General features: G+C 34.3%; 1 protein-coding gene across 1 annotated transcript; it reads right to left on the bottom strand.

The window, feature by feature from the left end:
* Window positions 1-549: 549 nt before the first annotated feature.
* Window positions 550-24,103, bottom strand: WDR60 (WD repeat domain 60). The gene is made up of 24 exons (XM_031061724.1): window positions 24,032-24,103; window positions 23,802-23,855; window positions 22,776-23,190; window positions 22,232-22,284; window positions 21,293-21,619; window positions 19,878-19,936; window positions 18,028-18,085; window positions 16,445-16,522; window positions 15,079-15,274; window positions 13,373-13,475; window positions 11,092-11,221; window positions 10,443-10,554; window positions 9,973-10,067; window positions 9,521-9,647; window positions 8,459-8,631; window positions 7,733-7,895; window positions 6,401-6,514; window positions 5,269-5,330; window positions 4,163-4,214; window positions 2,866-2,926; window positions 2,521-2,617; window positions 2,128-2,259; window positions 1,584-1,807; window positions 550-991 (listed from the first exon to the last, which is right to left on the bottom strand). The coding sequence occupies exons 1-24, from the start codon at window positions 24,068-24,070 to the stop codon at window positions 820-822; spliced, it is 3,096 nt and encodes a 1,031-aa protein (XP_030917584.1). The 5' UTR covers window positions 24,071-24,103; the 3' UTR covers window positions 550-819.
* Window positions 24,104-24,606: the final 503 nt, after the last annotated feature.

Below are 24,606 nucleotides of genomic sequence, written 5' to 3' on the forward strand. Positions count from 1 at the left end.
TCTTGTTTAATCAAGGTTTTACTCATGTTCTTTAAACTGGCTTTTTTTAAGTTACAAAAGACATCTTCAGTTCTTCATCTTGGTCCAACCCCTACCAATAGCATACAAAAATTAGCATATTATGAACAGCTGTCCTCTTCCTCACTACAAGAGCTGTGGAAATTATTTGCAGAATTAAACAGGTAAGTACTTTCTGTTTTATGTCAGAAATCCCAACAGATTTAGAATTTCAGTAAATCTGCCACGCATATTGTTCACATAGATCAATCCAAACAGGGAGTGTACATCTCAGAACCTGAATTAGCCAGGTATTCCTTTTGCACAGTTTTAGGGTCAAAATCAGAAGATAGATAGGTGTGATGTAATTTGTGTTTTGACATGTTTGCATATGGTCTTTAGGTAGACACAAGGAAGATTTACCAAGCATTAATGTATAAGACGGCCCAGAGGTGGAAATCTCCTCACATTCAGGTTGTAGAGAAACACAACTTTATGTTTGCCAAAGAATTGCTGTGATCTCTTTCAGAGTGAAATAAGGAGAAACAGCAGTGCAATTTATAGGAATGTATTTTTTCTATTTTTTAAAAATATATGTACATCTAGAGTACTTTCAATAATGAAACACAGCCATCATATTTCTGAGTACAATAATGGTAAATTTGATTCTGTCATTTTTATGATAAAATATATTGTTTCAGTTGAAATATTGTATTGATAGTCTTTAAAATATACACAAGTTATATACAAATTACATTAAAAATTTTTAATTGAAGTAAAAAATAAACTACACATTTTGCAATAAATTGTACAACCCTGTTTCTAAAAAGACTGCAATAAAATTGAATACAGTTTGTCAGATTCCTCAGGCTGAGGTAATGCCCACTTCTTCTTAACATACTGAATGTCTATCTGTCCAGACTCCTTGGCCAGCACAATGCCTAACAATCCATTTGCTTTTTCTGGCTCTCCCAGAAGAGTCATAGTTACAATCCTGAAATCAAAAGAACAGGGGAGTGTTTTTTAAATGAGGCAAAATAAATACTAATTGGTGCTTTCAAACATGTTTGTATCAGGTTACTTACAGTCAACTAAATTATTCTTATTTTCTGCTCAAGGCCCAGCATGTTCTTTAGCTTTTCACCAGTTGCAACCATTTTATGTAAATATAACATGCAATTCTCCCCCCATGCATTTTATCATCAATTTCTAATCACGGTTGTAAATTATTTCAAGCTTGTAGAAATGATCAATGTTTGATTGCATTTTACAGTACAGCATAATAAATTTAAAATTCAAATAATTAAAAATTTTAAAAATTTTAAAATTTTAGTAATTGCTCCAAAAACTAGCAATGTGTTGCTACAGTTAACAAGGATACAAGGAAAACTTTTAGTTAGAGGGATATTCAGCAAGGCTTATTTCAGCCTAGGGAAGACAGTCAAAATTTAGCTCACTGTAGTTTGTTTCCACACCATCAGCAGTTCACAAAATAAAATTAGAAAAGCAAATTCTAATGACCATTTAAAATCAAGCAAAAAACCCATGCAACAATATTAATATTTTGTTAAAAACAAAGCACTTACCTCTCTGATGGCATAGTCTGCTTGGCCACAGGCAACAAATCATTTTCCAGAAGATCCCAAATGTAAATATTGGATGATGCATCCAGGGCAAAGAATACAGCAGGTCTTGTCAAAGCCCACTGCAGGGCAATAATTGGCTGGCCCTTTGTGCTGCCATTCCACTGCATGAGGGGATACTCTGATGTCATCTGGTGTAGTCTAATACTTCCATCTGAACAGCCAACCTACACCACAGATAAAAAGAAAATACCTTTTGGAACAAACAAACAAACAAAACAAACTAAGCAAGATATAAAAAGTGGTGTTTAGGTACATGGCTTACTGGTGGACTTGGCAGTGATAGGTTAAAGGTTGGACTTGATGATCTTGGAGGTCTTTTCCAACCTAAATTTTCCTATTATTCTATGATTTTTTTGACACCCTTCATGGCAGATTTGAATTAGTTAGGTAAATCTACTAACACATCTATTTAAATACATCAAATTAGAAATACTCCCTCAGCAAGTAATTAAAAAATGAAACTTCTATTAAAATGTTTTCATACCAAAAACAGTGGCTTTCCAAAAGGGAAGAAATCAATTGCAGTGATGCTTATTGATCTCAGTCTGCTCTCCTGGGGCCTGAACAGCTTTGGAACAACTTTTAAATCATGTCTTGTACCATGGCCTACCAGACCCTGTGAACAATATAAAGAAAATTAATTAAACAAAACAACAAAAAAAGTTGCATTATTGGTATTACAGGAAAGAGTTAAATAATTCATGAGCTGATACTTTAAAAGATCCTTACTAGCTAACAAATTTTAATAGCTAACAGATTTTAATAATATAGGCTCAAATTATAAATTTTATACAGTCTACTGGTAAAATTCCAACTAAATAGGACAGCTTCCAAACCAAAAGACTAACAATGAGATGAATTTCAGGATGGTACTCACAATGTTTGTTCCAACAATGAAGTGATTGGGATTAGAAGACAGAAATTTAATAGTCAGTGTCTGAGGCATTCTCTGGCTAATATCCTTTGGGAAAAGGCTGAGGAAAATGGCAAAGGCAAAAGATGCATTAACACAGGGAATTGTGTCCTAAAGCTGTGCAAGTACATACAGAAACTCTTCATCTAAAATGTCTATGATTAGATTTAGGAAGAAATGTGTATTAAAAAAAACACAAACAGAAAATAATGTTAAATATATCTTATGTAACAGCAAATTAGTAAAGTATAGAAAAAATTAGCTTTGTGAAATAACACATGTAAAATTGTAATGCCCCAGTTTTCCTACCTGTTACTCAATTCCATAGTTGAGCTATGTACTAACTTGACTTTCCCTCCAGGAACTAAACCTAAAATTATAAAAAATTATTATTTGAACTGACTTAAGCACTTTGCATTAAAAAAGTACAATCAATAAATTAAATCGTAAGGTAATAAGTAAAAGGATATTTCATAATTAGTTTACTGCAAATACAACCTTTGACATGTAAGAATCTTACATCATTCAGACCTATTTGCTTCAGAATTCAAATGTGAAGAGTTACAATCTTTGACAGAAATAGAAACATAGCTACACCTTCCTTTTTCAGCACTCTCTAAGATTCAATTCTAGAAATGGTTAAAATGCACATTTATGTTATTCGGATCTTTGACAATGAATTATAGGTATGAGATAGTGCAATAATGTATCCACAAAGTTCATCTATGTTAGTTGTTAGCAGAGAACAACAAAATAAAGCAAATCCTTCCAAGACAAAAATTTTTTGAAGAGGAAAAAGTTATACTGCTAACTGCAGTAAAAATGTGTCAACACATGACCACAGCTTTAAAATTAACAGCTTTAAAATTAACCTCTACACAGATATAATACCCAGCTTTAGCAGCTTAATATAGCCTGACATTGCACATGAGCTCGTAGAAACTGATCCAAATTTCTAGTTTGCTGGCATTACTTCATTGTTTATTTATGTATTTTCAAATGTAAAAGGATTTTAGTCACAGCCTTTTCCAGTAAGGTAAGCATGTAAGTGTAAATTTGTTTAAAGAACAAAGAATGTAATTTTCTTCATTTACATAACTCAAAAAGGGCTGAATGGACTTGGTTTTTCAGTGTTTCCACAGAAAACTTCTCATGCTAAATTAAGTATATCTTACCTAAAAAAGAGCTTTTAGGACAATTCTCAAAATTGAGACACAGGCAACAACAAAAGCACTACAACAGGTTTGGTTAAAACTAAAGTACAAAGAGGAGGACCAAAGACATAGAATTGCACATTCTTTGGAAAAAAAAAATACCTGTTGACATCACAGAAAACTATTCTGACATTGTAAAAATGTGGCTGTCCAGTGGCAATTCCCAACACAGAATTAGCAGATGAGATTTAGATAGCAGTGAAAATTATTCTCCTACCTAACCACTAACCCCAAACATCAGCTATGAATGATTCAGGATAGATCTTTTCCTCAGTAATTTTGCCTTCTTCTAAACTACTTCTTGGCATCACTGACTCTTCCTCTCTCTTTTAACTTCATAGTCTCAAAACTTGAGCATTTTATTCTACCTCTAACAGTAGCACAGTACTCACCTAAGTCAGTTTGTGAACCAGCTAGATCTGCTTTCTGCAATTCAACAACTACCTGAAAGGTCAATATTTAACATTAATAAACAATCAATATTTACCAGAATTCAAAGTAATAGTAATAGCAATTGTAATTACTTGCATTACTTGTAATAGTAAGTAATTGTATTACTTTTAATAGTAAGTAATAACTCTAAGGGACTGTTTGGAGAGGCAGGTCTAACATTGCAATGATCACAGGTAGATTCTCTACTCCCTGTCAATGTCTGCAATTCTAAAAATAGCTTCACATGCCTGCTTGATGTTCAGAATATGGACAGCTACATTCTACATTCTTAATTGCTAGCTGGCTCTTGTTGGCTTGGTCAGTCACCAAAAAACCCACCTTAAAATTGTAACACATTTCCTGTGCTTTCCTATACATGAATAAAACGAACGATACATGAAATAAAAAGGGTGGTCATTTGGCCTGAATCTATTGCTACTTAAGTTACTAAAGTAAGTTAAGGCTTTAAGGAACTTGATTACTGACATAGAGGTGAAATACTTTTATCCCTTATTATTTGCAGGCTCAGCAGCTGGGCCAAAGCTGTATCAGGCAAAAAAACCCACTTAAAACACATGATAGAAGAGTTGTCAGGACAGTAATTAAGAGCAGCAGACTTAGTGCTTTCCTAACCATCATATTTTAGGCAAGGAAATCTTATCCTCTGATTTTTACTTTTTATCTCTTTAACATTTGTTTTATATAAATTAGGAATTTAATTTCTCCCCTACATTCAGTATTATCTCTGACACCACTGTGATATTAAAATTAAAGTAGTTGAGTGAAAGGTGACTGAGGACTATCAATGGAGTATTGGAAATATTTGAACATATTTTTATTAAGTAATACAATTTATTGCCTTCTTTCATGAATTCATGTACCTGTTAATACTTTTGCCAAAAGATAATATTAGGGAGCCAGATCAAAACCTTTAAGGAGAATTCCAACAGAATGGTGAGTGTTGCTATACTTTTCAGGGAAGCAATTCTAAGAAATTCTGAATTTGTGTTGTTGTATTTGAAGTATTCTATTACACATTATACTCTCTCTTTTCATTCATACTCACCCACATATTGAGGATTCCATTTTCATCCATTGAAGCTATCTGAAACGGAGGGCTTGACATTTCTATGGAAGGAATGGCAACAATTTATATTCACACACTGACCTCCCTCCTGAACAATACAAAGGATTTTAAACATTTCCTACATTAATACCTCCTCTGAAACTTCTACAATCTTCTCAGCTGCATAAAAAGGGAAAGTGTCCTAATTCTACCAAAGGAAAAAAAAGGCATGAAACTTTCTTTACTGACAGAGTGGTCAAATATTGCAGCAGGTTTCCTAGAGAGGTGGTCAATGCCCCAGGCCTGTCAGTGTTAAGGAGGCATTTGCACAATGCCCTTGACACATTTTAACTTGGTCAGCCCCAGACTGATCAAGCAGTTGGACTGGATGATCCTTGTAGGTCCCTTCCAGCTCAAACAGTCTATATGGTCTAGGCTGGTCTATTCCAGTATATGCAGCTTGTCCTAGCAGAAAGCCAGATGATCTCAGTCTGCATCTTTTTTAAAATGTCTGGATTCTGTGTGGACTTTGGAAGGCAACATAAAGTGAAACAGATGGAATCTTGTAAAACCTGCAATAGGCAGCACATTTCTTCAAACCACTATGGATTTCAAAGTACAAATCTGCAATGGAAGTGATAATGTCTTCCCTAGCACACTGTCTGAGAATTTGAGGATGTGAGGATTAGAGTTCCTCTGCAAAGGTTGGTCATAAAAAGAACAGGCAAAAGGCACAGGAAAAGCCACCAATTACAGCCACATATTTAAAGTGCTTTCAGATATAAGCAAGTTGCTCCACTGAATCAGACAGGGAATTTTTTTTGACATTATAGAAGCTCTAAGACTCTTCCAAACACAGTTTTTGAGTGATAACTTGTTTTATCATGGAAATATGATCTATAAAGCAGACTTTATAACAAGCACACAACCACATCTGATGTGAAGCTGCACTGAATGAACATTACATAAAAAATGAGAGCAGAAAACAAACATGAATATTGCATGCAATTGATACTACAACAACTTAAGAGGCAGACTGGGATTATAAATTGGATTTTGGCTATGATATATTTATTTCACTAGATACCTAAAGAAAGACTCAGATTAATGCTTAGAAGAGCAGTTTACATACCCTCCTGATAAGAGAGGCTTGAGAGCCCATAACTGTGGTCACTGCTGAGAGAAGTTGAGACAGGTTCCACTGCCAGTATGGGAGAGGTGTGGTTTACTGAGTTTAGAATGCCATCTGTAAATGAGAATAATGACAGTTAAACGCAGTACTTTCCACAAAAAATAACAAAAAATCTTAATCACTCTTCAGCTTATGGGAGAATGATGATTACAAAGAAAGAATGGCAAATAATGAACTTTGCACAAGTCTCAAATACAATACTGCAAACTGCTAAATAAACAAAATACTACTAGATAAATCAGTGTTCCAATATTTCTATAAACTTCTCATTTTCTAAATGACTGATGCACCATTTATGCCACGGTACCAGACATTTCATTAAAATCTGCCATTTCAGGGTTAGTATGGAAAGAATTATTTCAAGCTCCATAAACAATAGGGGTAGAAATAAATCCCTGTTTTCTGTAAAAGAAGACAAAATTGAAGAAAAATTACTCTTAGTAGAAAGTATCCTGAAAAATCCTGAAACAGTATTCACCACAAGAGAATACATATTTGCCCTTTAATAATATTTTAAGGCTAATGTGTGTTTAAAGTAATTTCAATGTGTGTTCTTTGTCAGATACTCATGATTTCTGGACTTGCCCTGCACACTGAACTTAATCTCATTTAAGACTGAAGGCATTAAAGCTTCCTAAGTACCCAGCATTAAACCTGCCTGCTTACATAAGCAACTACATGAAACTGTACACATCCATTTGACCACCAGCTTGCAACACAAGACCAAGCATCCTTGACCTACAAAAAAAATTAAAAGTCCATCTATAAGCAACAACTGTTTACTTTTACATGGCTGCTGCAGTTAGAAACACTTGTGAAGAAAAGAGGATTTTGTAAATGTGTGCAGTGGGGGTTTTTCAGAAAACTAATAGTACAACAGCCAAAGTTAAATCAGAAAATCATAGCATGGTTTGGACTTGAAGGGATATTAAAGATCATCTCAGTCCAACCACCAGCCATGGGCAGAGACACCTTGTGCTGGACCAGGTTGCTCAGAAACCCATCCAGCCTGGCCTAGAACACTTCCAGGGATGGGGGGGCATCCACAACTTCTGTGGGTAACCTGTGCCAGTACCTCACTAATCCCACAGGAAATAATGTCTTCCTAATAACTAACCTAAACCTACACTCCTAATAAAATTATTTACAAAACTGTTGCTATATGTTATTCCTCACTCTAGGATATCTTTCATGAACATTACAGAAACATCAAGACTTAGGTGACAATTTCACTGTGCACAAAGTGACTGACCAGGATGCACAGATGCTCACCTGTGGAAAATGTGGGAACTCTAAATGTCCACTCAGTTTCAGTGATCATCATAGAAGGGTGCATTCTTGAGTCTTCTCGAAGATCCCACACCAACAATGAACCATCTGCTGTTCCAGCAAAAACTAATGTTGCTTTACTGGGACTAAAGCAGCAACACATCACCTGTAAAACAGTAAAAGTATGCGGGTATTATGATAAAGATCAATGGTTTGATGAGCCTGAAATAGGTTTGTGAGCATGGGAACCCAGTAAATACAGATTTCATGTGTTTATGGAAAATAAAGATTACATGTGTTTATGTATTTTAAAAGGGAAGTAGGATACAAGGCCTTCAGCAGGCCTTCCCTTTTCAAAACAATAATTGTGTAAACCACATCTACTGTCACAAAGCTGAAAGAGGTGACTCAATTGTATGGGAATGAGTAGAGAAAAATCCTAACAACATCTGAACTAGATGTTTACTTCCATTCACTCTTCAGACATGAAATAGAGGCAAAATTAAACAATCGAAACAACCAACAAAACACCATAAGCATTGCTATAATGTGGTTCTGAAGCACAGAATAGAACAAGAACAGTCTTTGTTCACTAGGCTCAAATGTGTTTCTCAGAAGATAGAAGATGGCACATTTTGCAGCAACACAAAAAAAGACCCCATGTAAAAATAAGATCTTTAAATAAAGTCTTGTAATTGATGGACAATATACAATGTTATTAAAACATACCTCTGAATCACATATTAAAACTTTCTGAGGACTAGAGGGCTGCCAGATGTTCCAAACACATATAAGGCTCTTTCTGCTCAGCAAACCCACACCTGCCTTTTCAGGTAATCCATGAGCAGAAAGTAGTGTCTGCCTCTGAACTTGGGAGACATACAAGCAGGGGATTTTTCGGCCTAAACCATTAAAGAAAAAAGCCAAGAAAGAAAAGCAATAAATGAAAAAGCATATTCACTGCAGATGAAAAAGCATATTCAGCTGCTATAGCAACAAACAAACTAAGATGCAATTATGAAGAATATTTCTATTAACACTGTGCTGCTTTTGAAACTATACAATAAAAAAGTAGGGACTAGAGAAGGAATTCAAAATATTAGAAGTAGGAAGCAAAAGGAAGAGAGTCAGGAAATTAATAGAATAATTATTCTGGGCATAAGCAAGCCAATCTGATCTGATGCCAGTATATATACTGAAAATTAATCTGAGTCTCAAACAGGAAACAGCACAGGTCAGGCTTCTCTGGTTTTATCTCCATCCAACATGTTCCTGTTAGATGATCCAGGGTTCTGTGTTATAATAGGCCTTCCTAACATAATTACAGATGCTCTATTTTTCACTTTTCATCTCAACAGCTACTGTTTATATGGAGAAGATATAATTGCTTTACAAATCGATCAGGCTACAGAGTCCCTGTTGAATAACCCGCCTTTATTTGTAACTTTGGCCCTACTGTCAGCATAAAGAGCCCAAACAAAATTACACTCCTTGGGGTGGCCCTTCAATAACAGGAACAAGAAATTACACCCATCATGTTAATTGCTGGCTTTATTTCTGGTAGGAAGAGATGGAATATATTTCTTGTAAGATGCTCTGATGTTCCCTATGTGAAACCAATCTGTGCAGAGTTCCAGCAAGATTAGTGCAATAAAAAGGAAAGTGGGGTTTACATCATCTGTATATCCTGATATGTGCTGTTTGCACAGTAATGACAAAGAACATGGCACTTTGCATAAGAAAGAAGAGATCACTCTGTACACTAAAAGGTGTAGAATAAAGTTCCCTTACCATGGAGGAATGGCTGGTTAGTATTTAACTGGAAACAGCTATCACTAATAGACAGACTGGTTTGTCGAGATCTTAGTTTCCTGGGTTGTGTTGCAACTTGATCTTCCTCTAGCAAAACAGCAATCACCTTTCAAACATAATTACATTTATAGAAATAAAAGGGTCATCTTATCTTCCAGCTTTGCTATTTGTAGCTTTCTAAAGTTACATGGATTAATTTCATAAAACTTTTATCAACTGTCTTGTTAATTTTGTAACTTTGCAAATACAGCTTTACAGACATAAAAGTTGCACAGCTCTGATTCCATTCCTTTGCAGAGAGATTTTTCTATTTGATAACAAGTATTATTTAAGTAATTCATTTAAATTAGTCAGAACAAGAACTGTAAGTGATTTATCACACTGTATATTTATGCAACCAGCTCCAAGGGATATTAAGGATGTAAGTGTACCTGGCATGCAGACCGGAGAAAATTTGCTAATCTTTGTGAATCAATTTTAGGTGTTGGAGCTCCATTCACTGATGTATTCTGGCTGTTTATGGGACCTATGAGAAACAGAAAAACAAAAAAACAAACCTAAGGCTTCAAAAGAGAATCAGTTAAGAAAAGTGAAAGGATAATTTAATTTTTAAACAAGAGGAGAGTTGCAGGAATCTACTCATCTTCAGAAATAACAGCGTTGAAGGACAAGATCTGTTGGAGACTCATTTCTGCTGCCAATAGAAACATCAAGCCAGAAGGAAAAATTATTTCTGCCATTTATTTTTGATACTTTCCACATGAGGATTCAGAGTGCCTATGTCAGCTTGCTATCAATGCAGCCTGCCACTCTACAGATTCTCACAAGTAATGGATACCAAAGAGAAAGTTTATATGACATGCACTCATCTATGAGTGAGTAAGATTAAAATGTTCTTCACCTCCAGATACAAGAGCACTTTCTCCTGGATGCTGTGTCCATTTCTCCAGTGTCTCAACTTCCTCAGTCTGAATGTCTCTGTCAAGATTGTCCTCATTACACTGAACATATGCCTAAAGCAGAAAATTAAATTATCAATATATGGGGTGATACAGCTAAGACTGACAGCACATAACTGAATAGGACTTAGTAATTTTAAAACTGAAATTTAAAGCTCAGCCTCTTTGTTTGTGAATTCAGATCTCAGCATACTGACACACTGTCACTATTTCATGCATGCACATTTTACCACATTTCACACCAGAGTGCTAAATAAATAATATTGCAAAAATACAGAATGTCTTCCACGGCATGTAATCACCAAACCCAGAATACATGGGGACATTGAGCCACTGACAGGCAAAAAGTCCTTTAGAAAATGGGGAAGAAAAATGAAAGAGTTATGTTCTAATACGTAAAGGAAATTGCCAGTCTGGCCAAAAGTTTTGAAATCATTGCTTTATAGTAATTAAGGCTTAGAGATCAATATGATTAATTTATTACCTTATGTACTGGTAGCTTTAGAAACTTTATTTTTTAAGGAAAATTCTTTTCCAGAAGGAAAATCAGCCCTTTGAGGATTGAAACGTTACTAGGTATTTGTTACGCACCTGCTTAGTGTTCATTTTACCAAAATTCCTGATATACATGTCGTACTCATTGACAGGGGGCAAATCCAGTAGTGAAAAACTAACTGAGAAATCCAAGTCAATTAGGGGGAGAAGATCTGAAGTCCGTTTTCTTCAGGATAAATTACAAAAGAGAAACACAAAAATGGTTAAGAACAAATATTTGGTATTCCTAAAGAAAGACAACCTGATTTTGTATCTAACAATCCTTTAATCTGTGGGAATTGAAGTTGTACCAAAATTAATTAGCAGATAAAAATGTAACAATAGAAATACATAGACTATTGTTTAGAGTTTTCATTTAATGTTACACTGAGATAATGATCATATTTGAAAATACAATAATAGTTGCAAATGGCAAACTTCAAATGGTTTATTAGTAAAGCCAAACTATCAAAAGCTCAGTAGATCGTCTTGCCTAAGTATTCCAAAGCTGTCCTGTGAGGTAACAGATCAATGTCTTTTTCTTCTATAGTTAGGGCAGTGGCTAACTCTCCTAAACTCATATTATTAACTCACATCACTCATATGTGTACATGCTTTATAAAGATCTTGTATGATTCCTAGCTTTGTTACATATTTGGAGGAAAAGACTGACAGTCCTTGTCACAATTCACACAACTATCTACTTTAATGCCATAAAGCTGTTAAGATATTTCATTTCTAGAGTGAACTGCATGAATTACACAACGGTGTCTGCTTACAAGTGAGTTCCAGGCTCTTGCTGTACTACAGTCTTTGATAATTACACAATTTTGCACTCTCGCTTTCTCTCTCTTGCACTTGCAGGTTTTTAATGTACTTAAAGTGATACATAAATACAAATCAGATAAAATTATGGATCTATAGCAATTTCATATCTAAACACTCCTGCAGATGCACTTTCTAGTTACAGCTTCTTGCTGAGGCAAGATGGCATTTGAAAAGGGAAAAGACTAGAGCAACAACAGCTAGAATTTCATCAGTATTTTAAAATGAATTTTTCTTTATGCATAAGGACAATTTTCACATCTCCTTTTTGCTACTTGATGACATCTATTGCATATTCTTATCCACATTTTACTTTAACTTGTGCTTCCCAACGTATCATCTCTTCAAAAACATGGGCATAGATTGCTGAGATATAACTCAAACATATAAAACTTACTTATTAGTTTCTAAACTTAATGACACATGCAGATAAATCCTTAAAATGAGTTTGTACTTATAATTTACAACTCCCAAGTGCCACAAATTATTTATGGGATGCTTTCAGTCTATTTACTGGTAGTAATCACAACATTGAATGCCACAACCCCTTCCTCTTCCCCGAAAATGCTCATTATCTTCAGGCTGTGTATGCTGTCAGCATGCACACAGAGTTATAAACATAGTCATAATCAGTCATGGTACTTAATCAGCAGAGGCTGACAAACATTCCAGAAGGCAATTCTCCAGAGATGCTTTTGTGAGTTTCTTAATCTGTCTCTACAGCCTAGAGAGGAAGCCTAGACAATGAACTTGTGTAAAATTTGAGTATATAGCTTAGGCAATGTGAATTAAATAGCTTAGACAATAAAATCTCCCTTATGTGAAAATTAGCCACTGATGTACAGCCATGAAACATCATGGAGTTTGGTGGAGTCTGGTATTAACAATAACATTTAATAATCTTGCTTTATGCATCCAAACATTGTAACAGAAAACTGGAGATTTATACAGTGCTTCAGACAAATCTGGAGCTCCTGTCAAGTTCCACAAAAAGCAGGCACCAATTTGTTTCTTTAAAATACAGAGATGTCTTAGGTATCTCAAATCTAGATCAATTTTAGATCAGTAATACATGTTTTTACAGCAATTGATGTTATCACTGAAAGGGAATGTGCTATTTTGGCAACTATATGCACCATATATTCTTGATTATTTCAATAAGTTACAGTTCTGCAGAGATCTGATGGTAGTTAAAAGGCTCGCTCTTTAGTATTTTCAGTCAATATCTAATTAAATGACTGAAGGATTAAACAAAGAAATTACAATCCTGTCAACGCATTCTGTAATAAAATGATGCACATAAACTGATATATAGATACATTTCTCTTACAAAATGACTTGTAGCAATACCTGTAAATTATACATACTTAAAAACGAATTCCTGCTAGTTAATAAAGTATTTGATTCCATAAGACTCAAGTTTATAAAATTCACATACTTCAAATATAATGAAAAAACCGGCATCTCAAATAGTGAGCTGTCATTTTTTGTGGATTATTTAAAATACACTTACTTCTGCTTACTGGCCATACTTCGGCTGCTTTGTCTTTGGTTTGCCATTTGGAAATCCATGAATATTCCACAAAAAGAGCTTCTGACAGAAGAATCTTGCCTTTCTGTGATATTGTAAAACACAGTGTTACAGTTCACACTTAAAAGTGCATGAAAATGTTAAGCAGTAAGTCTAAAAAGCAGTAGATTTGTTACAACACAGCTACTGAAAGTTCCTGGTTCACATGTTACACAAAGTGCTCTATCACCATTTTCAGTAAAAAGAGTTTAACATCAGTAATGGGCCAGCATTTAGTCCTTACAATGATTCCTTATCAATCAATTCAAAATGACTGACCATTGTAATTTTTACTTTAGAAGACTTATGCAGAAAGTGTCTCTTTTTCTTTCTCTTGCCATCAGCAGGTGCCTTGTTCCCCTGTGTACAGTAAAACACTCTGTGATCAGTTTTAAAGATTGCATTCAAGTCACACAGACTTCACCATGTGCACACTACACCTCGGAGTAAGAGCTCAGGTAGAGGAGAACCTCATCAACACAGGCTTAACTAATACCCTTAGATGAATAAGGAAAATATTGAAAACTTCCTTGAAAAGCCACAGTTAACAGACCAACTACAGCAACTGATGTCACATCTATCTTACTCACTTTCCTGGCTAGGTTGTAGCTAACTGACCTTAAGATCCAACTTCCAGTGAGGACTAATGGTGCTTCACTTCCTCAAAGGATGACTGCCTTTTTAGGCAATACATGTAAAATGCTTTTTAACTTATAAAAATAATTGCCAGACTGATCAACCACCATTTTAAGCAAACAAGATCAAAAGTTCATCAAAAAAAGAGTGTGTTGTGTAATTAAGAATAAGCCACCAAGTGTTACAATTCTGAAATTAAAAAATCTTTATCGATATTGTATTGTTCGCTAGATAAATAATAATTCCATGAATCTTCTAAAAGAAGAAATTCACATTACAGTATGCTGGTTCCTGCTGCAATGACCATTAACTGAAAATCTCTTGACAGAATCAGAGACCCTTCTAGGCTGGAAAAGACCTTTTAGAGATACTGGAAAGACTTACAGAAACTTCATGTTCTTCTTCCATTCTGTAATAACTTTGAACCAGACTAAGAAGTTATTTAATATTCTTTTGCACAATGATTCTATGTGGTTGTTCACTTCAGTGCAGACTGCAAAGGAGAACCACAACTGTACTTAAATAAGCAGCTCTGGCACTCACAGGTGTCAGATCAACTGAATACCAGGCATTTCAGAAAGAGCTTGCATTTAAAAGTGATAAAGTGCTATATATTTGAGTAGTATTGATATTTTTCTTGCCTTCCCTCCAGAACAGTTTCTTCAACTTTGCTTAAAAGAAAAAGGTGAATTTAATGCCAGCAGAAGGCCCAAACTGTTCCAGCACTCCTCAAGTTTTCAAAATCCAGACTCTCATATGCTCCTCTTACCCAAAATAAGATGTATTAAATGTCAGTCTGTACTTTTTATATTTCACAATTTAAATGATTAGTAATGCCTATGAATCATTTAGTAATATGGACGTTGCAGTGCTTACCACAAATCTACATGATTCATCCTGAGGACCAGATTTTGGTCTTTAGGCAGATTGTTAGAAAAAGTGGCCAGCTGACTTGTAAGTTGTATGTGTTATTCATACATTTAATATAAAAAGGCTGGTATCTAGTCACATACCCATGACTGGCTCCTTTTTTTCATTTTCCAGTTTCTTTGGCAATGGATTAAAAATTCTATCATTTTCTGCAGTAATTGCTCTTTGAATTTCTTCAATTTCTGATGTTCTGGAAAATTGAACCTCTCTTAGGTTTTCTTCTGCATCTCCTACTTCATCACTTTTGTCTTCATCATCTTCAAAATCATCTTCATAGACCTTTGAAAGAAACAGAACTTCCAATACTTGGTAAACACAAACTATAGATGCATTTTTCAAGATCTTTTACAGAAATTATAAAATGTTAAAATAAAAATCTCGTACGGATATCTATAAATCCTCTGATTGAAAGGCATTCTAAAATAACTGATGGAAAGAAAACAGCACCTCTTGATTCTGCAGTAATTTTAATCAAGAGAAGATAATCTCAGTGTTGTTCTAAAGTGCCCAAAATAGTCTTTTTATTTAATATCCTAAATTATATACTTTAAGTTTAGGTGAATTATGTGTTCTTTGAAAAAATAAAATAACAGTGTTCAGTGGCATAAATGCTTCAGGGATGTATGAAGTTGTTTATTTGACAATTTTAATTCAAGCTGTCCTTTAATGGTAGGCTCACATTTACTAAACTGCCACACTCCCTGCCTATGCATAAGGGTCATTCTTTAACAAATTCTCCAAACTAAGACAATTCATGTCATGCTAAAATAATCACCTAACACATATGAGCAAGTCTTTAATGTGCTTATTTCTCTTCACTGAGTGGTAAAGGGCTACTGCAGTGACCAGCTCAACAGTGGAAATCATCACTCCTGACATGAGTGGAGATGAATTCTACCCTCACTGAACAAAGATGATTCTAGTTCAGCTCACAGTGAAAGCACATTCCACACACTCTTGTATCTTAATAACTTTAACGTAGACAAAAGAGAGGTAAAAATAGGGAATTAAATTTAAAAAATTAATGAAGTGAATGTTATGTGTCAATATCTTTTTCCTATGATATTTTTTCAATTATAAGTGAACAGGCTATTTTTATTTTTTATCTGAAATTATTAGCTCTGATTATTTAAGTAACTCAGCATTCTTCACAGAAAGTCATTTAAATAATTGAAATCCACAAAGGCAGAAAAAACATTTTGTGAACACTTCAACTGAAAAAACAAAACTTGGCTCCCAATCTCTGATGAAAACTAACTAAATATATTTTAGAGAGTTTCTACACAACATTTTAATTACTCACTATCTACTGTTAGCCACATTAAGGTCACTGTCACCAAAAATTAACTAAAAGCCATGTAACAGCCTGTTTATTTATGTGAACAAAGTTACTCTCTATTTTGATACTGAAGAATTACTTCAGACAGATAACTGTATACTTTTACTTACTTCAAAGTCATCTTCATAATTCAGTGAAAAATCCTTAAATTCTGTGTCTGGATTAAAGACGTGTGTATCTTTCATTTCCTAAATCAGAAAAATAAATGAAACCATTAAATAATCTTCCCCCAAAAAATCTCTTATCTGCCAAATCTTAGCATACAATAGATTAATAGTTGCTATTCTCAGATATTTTTACACTTTCAAGCAAACATATAGCATGTAGTTTATACAGATAAAGAAAGTTAGATTATCAAGTGCTAGTTACTGAATTAAACTAATAGTACAGGAAGGATTGAGTGTTTTTCTAACAGTATTTTTACTGGAAAAGACATAAAAACTGCTGTGCTGCCTACAATTTCATTGATGGTGCTAACAACAAAGTAAGATTGCCCTACTCTTTTGAGGACTAGTCAAAATTATCCCTACACTTAAGTTGTACTGGGGGCCTCACTCTGTTAATAAAATAGTGCAAGTGTTGAAACCAGAAAAGCAGAGACATGGATGTAACAGGAGAACAAGATAATTTTAATATATAAATAATTTTGCTAACATTGAATCCTCTACTTTATTTACATGGAGTGAGATTTATGGTATCCCTGCAAGAACTTGAAATACATTTCCTTTCTCCAGATTATTAACTTGATTAAAATAATGCCATTTATTTATGGCAACTTTCCTGGTTTCAACATTTGCAGTGTTTTATTAACAGACTGAATCCCCTAGTATAACTTTAGTTGTGAGAAATTTCTCTGATTTCTTCTGCCTGCAAGGTTGAAGATACTCAGCAGTAACTAATTCATATAGTTTAATTCATATGATTTTTAAATAAATACTTATTCCATTTAGTCAGACACCATTAGCAACACACTCAACAAAGGTGAGTGTTGATTAGCTTTTAGGCTACTACTTGTAGTTTTTGTTACCAATGATCATCTCAGAAAATGCCTACAGAGCTGTCAGCTTTATTAATAACACAGATGCATCTGGTACAAATGTGTTTTTTACACACTAAAAAACTCCACCTGTCAGTATTGTCTGGGTTCCTACTTTCAAGAATTTATAGAGAAAATCTATATATTGTCAATACAAAGCAGGATTAGGAAGTTATGCTGGAATATCTTGAAGGCTGTGGCATTTGGAGCAACAAATATACAAAAAAAATCAACAACATAGAATGTAAACCCCTGGGATTTAAGAGTCCTTGTTGAGTCAGGTCTTGAGTAGGAATTTCACCCTTCTGTGTTGCCTCCTGTTGCAAATGAAGACAGAGAAGATAATGGAAAAGGAGGCCAAATATAGGCAGACTGTACTGCCTACTTCTCTCCACAAACTAGAAATGAAATTTAGGTCCTCACCACAGGAATTCACACTTCAAGATGAGCTGAATCAATGAGTTGAAAATATCACAAAACTTTTTAAAATTTTTATGGTAGAGTTAGGCTGTATCTGCACAGACTCTTCCAAATAAACCCAAGTCCACACAGCTTCAGACTTGCTGAAAATTTGATTCTGTCTGCACATGTCCATTTAAAAATATTAAAATAAATAATTTCAAAATATAAAAATAATTTCCTCTTCCTTAGTTTTACCTCTTGTCTTGTGTCCATGTCCTCTGTTTCAATGAGTTTTCCTTTATCTTTTACAGTCCTACTCAAAAAGAGAAAAACAATTTTATTGGTTAACTCATAAGAAAGCACTTCTCTTTCAGTTTTGTTTTCTGGTGATTTTGTTTGTTTTAGTAAAAAAAAAAAAAAAAAAGGCTTTTTTCCCGAACAGGAAAGAACAGTTGGAAATTTCCACTTAACTGAAATATTTCTACAAGTATTTTTATAGATCTTTGTGATACAAAAGAATAATGAAACAACCAAGTCATTAACCTGCAAAGAATTGAGAAACTTTGTCCAAATTTAACACCTATAATTGCATCAAAAGGCAAGAAAGGAAGAAAAGTAGTAAAAAAAAAATTCATAACCCCACACATTTATCACTTGTATTAAGATCTGCAGCAAGCCAGAGATCAAGATCAGGTTGGTACAGAAGCTCTATGTTCAGAAGCTATAAATCAAAGACTGATTTCAAATCTGTTTTTTTCATTCAGGGGTCTTATTTATGAGGACAATACAATCAGGGTCGGAGAGCAGAAGCAAGTCAACAACAAGCTTGGCTCCTCAATAATCTATTTGATTATTTCATATTTGTAGAGAGTAAGTAGAGAATATCAGACTTCAAGAAGAGAGTATTTTTACTTTTTATGTGAGTATTTGTATATACTGCTGTTGGGATTGACAAACATAGGAAAAGGCAACAATAAAAATGAAAATTTGGCTGGATTGTGTCATAACAAATTGGAGTGATTCAACATTAACAGTGCGTGAAGTTGAACCAGGGTTTCATGACATCTCACCAAACCATATTGCCTTCCCTGCCATCCAGGAATGGTTAAACTCTTCTTCCCAGTTATGCACAAACAATGACTCAGCCACAGCCCCAGCAGTAACAGCTTCAAAACATTGCCTGAATATTCAGCACTGCTGACACAGCTGAGTGCTGCTGCCAGGTAGCATCTCACCATGTGTATTCTGAAATATTTCATTTTTCAGTTTTGCACAGGATCACACTTCCACAAATTCACTTCAGCCAAAGTGGTTTGTCCCATGCTAACATTAACAATACTCAGCCACTGGTGGTGACTTCACTGCCTGTGTCCCCGAAGCAAACAACCCAGACTTGCATTGAGCCAGGAAGATAAACTAGCGTTTAAAAGTGAGAATTGCAACCAACCATGGACTCAGAGAATTAGAGTCCAGAAAGAATTTTACAAGGCTCAAGGAATAACGAATTCTAAATACTAGAATATACAGGAAATTTCTCTAAGATTTCTATTTGCTAGTAATAAAACTTAGAAATATAATCCTGAAATTTAACTGATCCTACTCAGGGTATCTAGAATATTTACCTTCATATTCAACTGCAAACTTGCTATATATATAAATATAATATTTTAGATACCATTTAGGATAGCACCTAAGGATTGATACTCAAATTAAACTAAACAACAAAATAGAGTCATGTGTAGTTCATCATGAACCTTATATGTGTCCACATGACCACATAGTGAATTTCTAGGTGGTAAATACAGCATTTCTATCTCCCAAACTAAGTGTCCAGATTAATATATATGTAGTTTACAAGGACTGAAAAATATCTCTTGCTACCCTGATGAAGAAAAATAATTAAAGGAATACAAATACATACATTTTTATCTGAATCATCTTAGAGGATGGATTTTTTTTGTAATTGCTGTATTATTGGACCTATGAAAAAGAATTATATTATCCCCAGATATGTGAGATTAAGAATTTATGCTTATTGGTTTGGTGGTGACTGAATCTTAGTAGACACCATCTAGTATATAATTATTTCAAATCTCTGAATTTACCTTACAAGCTGATGGCTCATTTCTTCTTGAATCCTCTCCTCCTTTTTGTATTCACTGTTCTGTGAAAGAAATCACAATATTCATGAGTCAGAAATGCTGGCAGGGAATATGTATATGAACCTGTATTAGTAGTACTCTCATCAAACAGCAATAAAGGTTGCTAATGAATTGTTTCAATTACAGACTATTTTTTATTTCAGTCATTGCTTGTAAGATGCTCTCAAAAACTGATAGGGCCTAAGGGCTGACCTTGGGAGGCTGTGGCCAGCCTGATCCAAAAAATTACAGTATGAAACTTTAACAGTATATACTACAATTCACACAAACTGGACAGAGGGACAGAACAGTCTCAGGCACTTTTAATCCCTAGTAGAGGGACTTGGATCTTAAATTCTGTATTATGCAGGTTTTCTTAAGTTTGGAAATGCATTCAATAGGTTGTTTAAGATAAAGGCCTTTGCATCTATCCAGAAACAACAAAATATAACTCTGGGACAGAAGCATCAGTGTATGTGTTCTCTAACAGCAACCTGAGTACATTTCCAAGGAAGTCAAACATTGAGCAAGCCCCTGATAGACTTTTGTTGTTCTGCTGCGGCCAGTCAGTTACAGGAATCACTCATGGAGGGCCCCTGCACTGAAAATGACTCATATTGTCACTAGAAAATATATTTATGAACTTCTATTTCAGAAGCTTGTACATCTTCACTCTTTAGGCAGCAGAAGAAACTACCTGAGACCATCCCAACTGTTGTATGTCTATATGTCTATAGAAAATTCATTTGATTCTAAGAGTTACAAATTACTAGAGATTTCTCCTCTCAGTCTTGTTGAATAAATACTTATGAAACATTAGTAAAAAATTACAAATCATTAAGTCTCTAGGATATAACGTAACATTAAGTCTCTAGGATATAACATCATGCTCTGTAGTAGAAACATAAAAGATATTCTGTGGCTTCAGAATAGAGGCAAACCCCACAAATATAAAGGGTCTATATTCATCTGCCTACTTATGAGTTGGATAGATGTGCTCCCTTCACAGACAACATAAAAGTAGCATCTATTAAAATCTTTTTTGTTATAAAGGCAGCCAATAAACTTTAATGGACCTCAAGCCTTATGACATCTCCACTTCAAAGTATTTGCAAAAATTTCAAAAGTCATAACAAGAAAGAATTTTATGAATAAAAGATGTTTCTAACATATAGGCAATTTTTTTTTTGTTTAAATTTTATGGAAGGAAACAATTCTGAATTAGCATACTTAAATGCTGATGTAGTGTTTTCATCTACCACTTTAGCCTCAAATTTCTGAAAATGTTGACTTAAAATCCTAGCATTTTTATCATTCCCCTATTGACTATATACTAATAATTAAAGTAAGTGATAAGGTAATGTTTTAGCAAAACCTACCCTTAGATCATATTTCTTTCTTTCCTTTTCTCTACTTTTTACTCTCTCATCAGCTTCTGCTGCTGGCCCTTCTCTGTCTCCATGGGAAGATTTTTCTTTAGATCTCTTTGATTTATGTTTTTCTTCCTCTTCCTTTCCATAATGTTTATAACTTTTCTCTGTAGAAAGCCTCTCTTTTTCTGTCCCAGAAGAATGTTCTTTTTTTTCTCTGTATTTTCTTTCTCTCTCTTTATTTAGCTCTTGGTGTTTCTCAAACTTGTGTACACGTTCACCTTCTTCAGCTTTGTAGGCCAAAAATTTTTCAATTTGCTTTCTTAAATCATTATCCTGAAAAGAGGAAAATAATATTAAATGTTTAAAAACTTCTCCAAGACAGTTCTATCTTCACAAATCTATCCAGACTTGACCATTAAAATGATTGAATTTTAAGTACCTAATCTTTGTGTCACATGGATCTTCCAGGCGTTTTTTTTTTAATTTCCTATGATAAAAAATTTCAAATTGTGGCTGCACATGAGATTCTCGTGTTTCTTCTAGGGCACTGCACACTTTGCTACAGAAAATTCTTTGAATTATACGTTCTTCATGCAAAATATTAATTCCTGTCTACTAGGTGGTCTAAAGTAGGATGTACACTCATCAATTGCCCTTGCAATAAGTGCATAAATAGCAGATGGAAACTTTTGATGTAGCTGTACAAAAATTAAGCATTTTTTGCTATTAAAATTTATTTCATGTTTACTTAAAAAAAAGAGGACAAAATATGTCCTTAAAACTGCGTAGCTGAGATATATTTTGGTTTTGTTTTGTACACTTGTCATCACCTTACTATCTATGCATCTCGTGGATTTCTTGGGAAACACAGTCTGATCTAGTTTCTTCATTATTCTACAATTTTATCTTATTCTGTTATGGAAACACTTCATTAACCTCCTTTACCTTCTGTGCTTTATGTCTTCTTTCTCTCTCTTCAGTTCTTGCTCTCTCCTCCTCTAGAAAACAGATGTATAAATTAGGGAACAGATTTTATAATATTCCAACTCTGTAGATAATTAAATGTAACATGTAGAAAATAGTATTTTAGCAATGTTTTTTCTCTTACATAAGATCTTTCTAAATAGGAATTCTGTTGAAATTCTCTCTCCAAAGCTGGTTACTCCTTCTTCTCTCCTAATGAATCCCTCCAGTCTTGTGTCATGGTAAGAGTAATGACACGTACTACTGATTTCAGCAATCACCCTGCAAGTGAAGGGATCACTCAGGACAGTGTCTAGGCACTGAGTAACAAAACCAGTGACATCCATCCTCTCCTCAGAGGAAGGGAAACAAGCTTAATTTTTTTTAAAGCATCAAAATAGAATAAGCCAGCAAGTACTCACACCTGCCTGTTTTATCCTCTCTGCACAGATGGGGTATGGTTTCAGCACATTCCTATCTAAATATCAAATATTTCCAAGTACAACAGCAACCCAAAGTTACTTACCCAAACGATGCCTGATTTCTCTTCTTCTGTGATGTTCTGTATCTCTTCCTTCAAATGATTTCAGATAATTTTGTGGATCTATTATCTCATATGTCTTGTGCTTTTTGTCTCGTTCTCTATCAGTGTCCCTGTCTTTATATTTTAGTACACTGTGTCTCTCCTCCAACCATGACTCTTGAACCTTATCCTTGTGCCTCTCTCGGTCTTCTCTCTGCTGTTCTTTTTCCCTTTCTCTCTCTCTCCTTTTATCCCTGTCCCTTTCACTGGATTTAAACCTCTCTCTTGTTCTCTCCTTGCTCTTCTCTCTGCCTCTGTATTCATGTCTGTAAGGGTTTATGTCATGAACACTCCTCTCTCTCTGCAGTTTCTTTTCTCTGTGTTTTTGGTCTTCATTTTGACTCTCTGGTAGTGCTGCCTGAAATAAAATAAAAAAATTTATCACTATAATTCAGCAATCTATTTTGATAGGAGTATATTCATGTGAAAAAAAAGATGGATTACTAAATATGTATTTAATTTCCCAAATGGTATTAAAATGCTGATATAGTTCTAGCCTGACTTTGTAAATACTAACATTATGTCTGTGCTTATTGAAAAAAAACTAACAAATTGAGTAACAACACATATTGGAAAACAGCTTTTAAAAAATACAACACAAACTTCATGTAAATATCAATGATGTAACTGACTGCAGCCTGAATGCCTATTTGACCCGGGGATAATGTAATTAATCAGTTTAAAAGCACTAAACAAACATGATAGATGATGATAATAAATACAATAGATAATATACATTTTAGGAAAGTGAATAATATATATAAAGCAAAGCTGTCACTTGGATTTGGGTGACCAGCAAATCAGACCCCATTGACAGCCATTGACTGCTGTGTGATTACTGTAACAATGCATTATTTCCATTTATCTAATTTAGAACAAAGAGTCAACTCTTTATGTTTAGACCACCAATAAATTCTAGTGCTGTAAGGCAGCTTGACAGCACGACTAACAGAAATAAAATAAATCCACCTTTAGATGTTTCCTAAGTTCTTCTGCTTTCCAAGTATCTTCTTTGGTTCTTTTCTAGAACAGAAAATGAAGAAAAGACTGAGTAACCAATTTGCAGAGAAAAGTAAATCATTTAACAGTGAATCATATTTCTAAGGAAAGGATCAAGGTACATATGGCAAGTCTCACTGAAAGGATCATGCAAACAATAATTTGATTTAGCTATAATACCTATTTGCAGTAAATCTCACCTTCCTGGACCTGGAAGAAGCCTGAAGCTCAGACTGCATGTGTAAGTTGACTGCACATGAAATATTAGTATGTAGCACTGAAGGTAAAAAGCAAAAAGATAATGAAACCAACCAAATTACACATGATTGTTTCACTAGAGTGCTCCCTAATAAAATAATTTCTATTTCTTCTATCTGCATTTGCAGAGCTCCTCCACTTGGCTGCTTGACTGCTGTTACAAAAACTAAATAAAAATTCATTTTGTTTGAGATCACTAAGGGAAAGGAGGAATTTTAATCTATTGAATATTTAACTAGTTCATTGGAGGATGATGACCATATCCAAAGTGACGTGATCAGGCTATCCTTATTCTCAAATTTAGACTTGGCAAAAGCTACTGAAGATTAACAAAATAATCACTGACAAATATGGTAATGATGAGCTGCTCTGGTAGAAGAAAATAAACATATGATGCCCTTTTTTTTTTTCTTTTTTGGTAATTCATTATATAGAAGTATTATTTTAACAGTATGTATATTTTTTAAATCATTCTACATGAAAAAAAAATCTTGGATGTTATAGAAGACTGTAATGG

Source organism: Geospiza fortis, unplaced genomic scaffold (assembly GCF_000277835.1).
Source record: "Geospiza fortis unplaced genomic scaffold, GeoFor_1.0 scaffold282, whole genome shotgun sequence".
NCBI lineage: Eukaryota > Metazoa > Chordata > Aves > Passeriformes > Thraupidae > Geospiza > Geospiza fortis.

What these genes read in the sequence shown, in the direction of transcription:
- WDR60 (XM_031061724.1), bottom strand. Translation starts at nt 24,070, where the DNA reads ATGCAGTCTGAGCTTCAGGCTTCTTCCAGGTCCAGGAAG. An exon ending in TTTTAATATGTGATTCAGAG is followed by an intron (nt 7,896 to 8,458) that starts GTATGTTTTAAT and finishes ACTGTTTTACAG; the next exon opens with GTGATGTGTTGCTGCTTTAG. An exon ending in TTGGAAAGCCACTGTTTTTG is followed by an intron (nt 1,808 to 2,127) that starts GTATGAAAACAT and finishes TCTGTGGTGTAG; the next exon opens with GTTGGCTGTTCAGATGGAAG.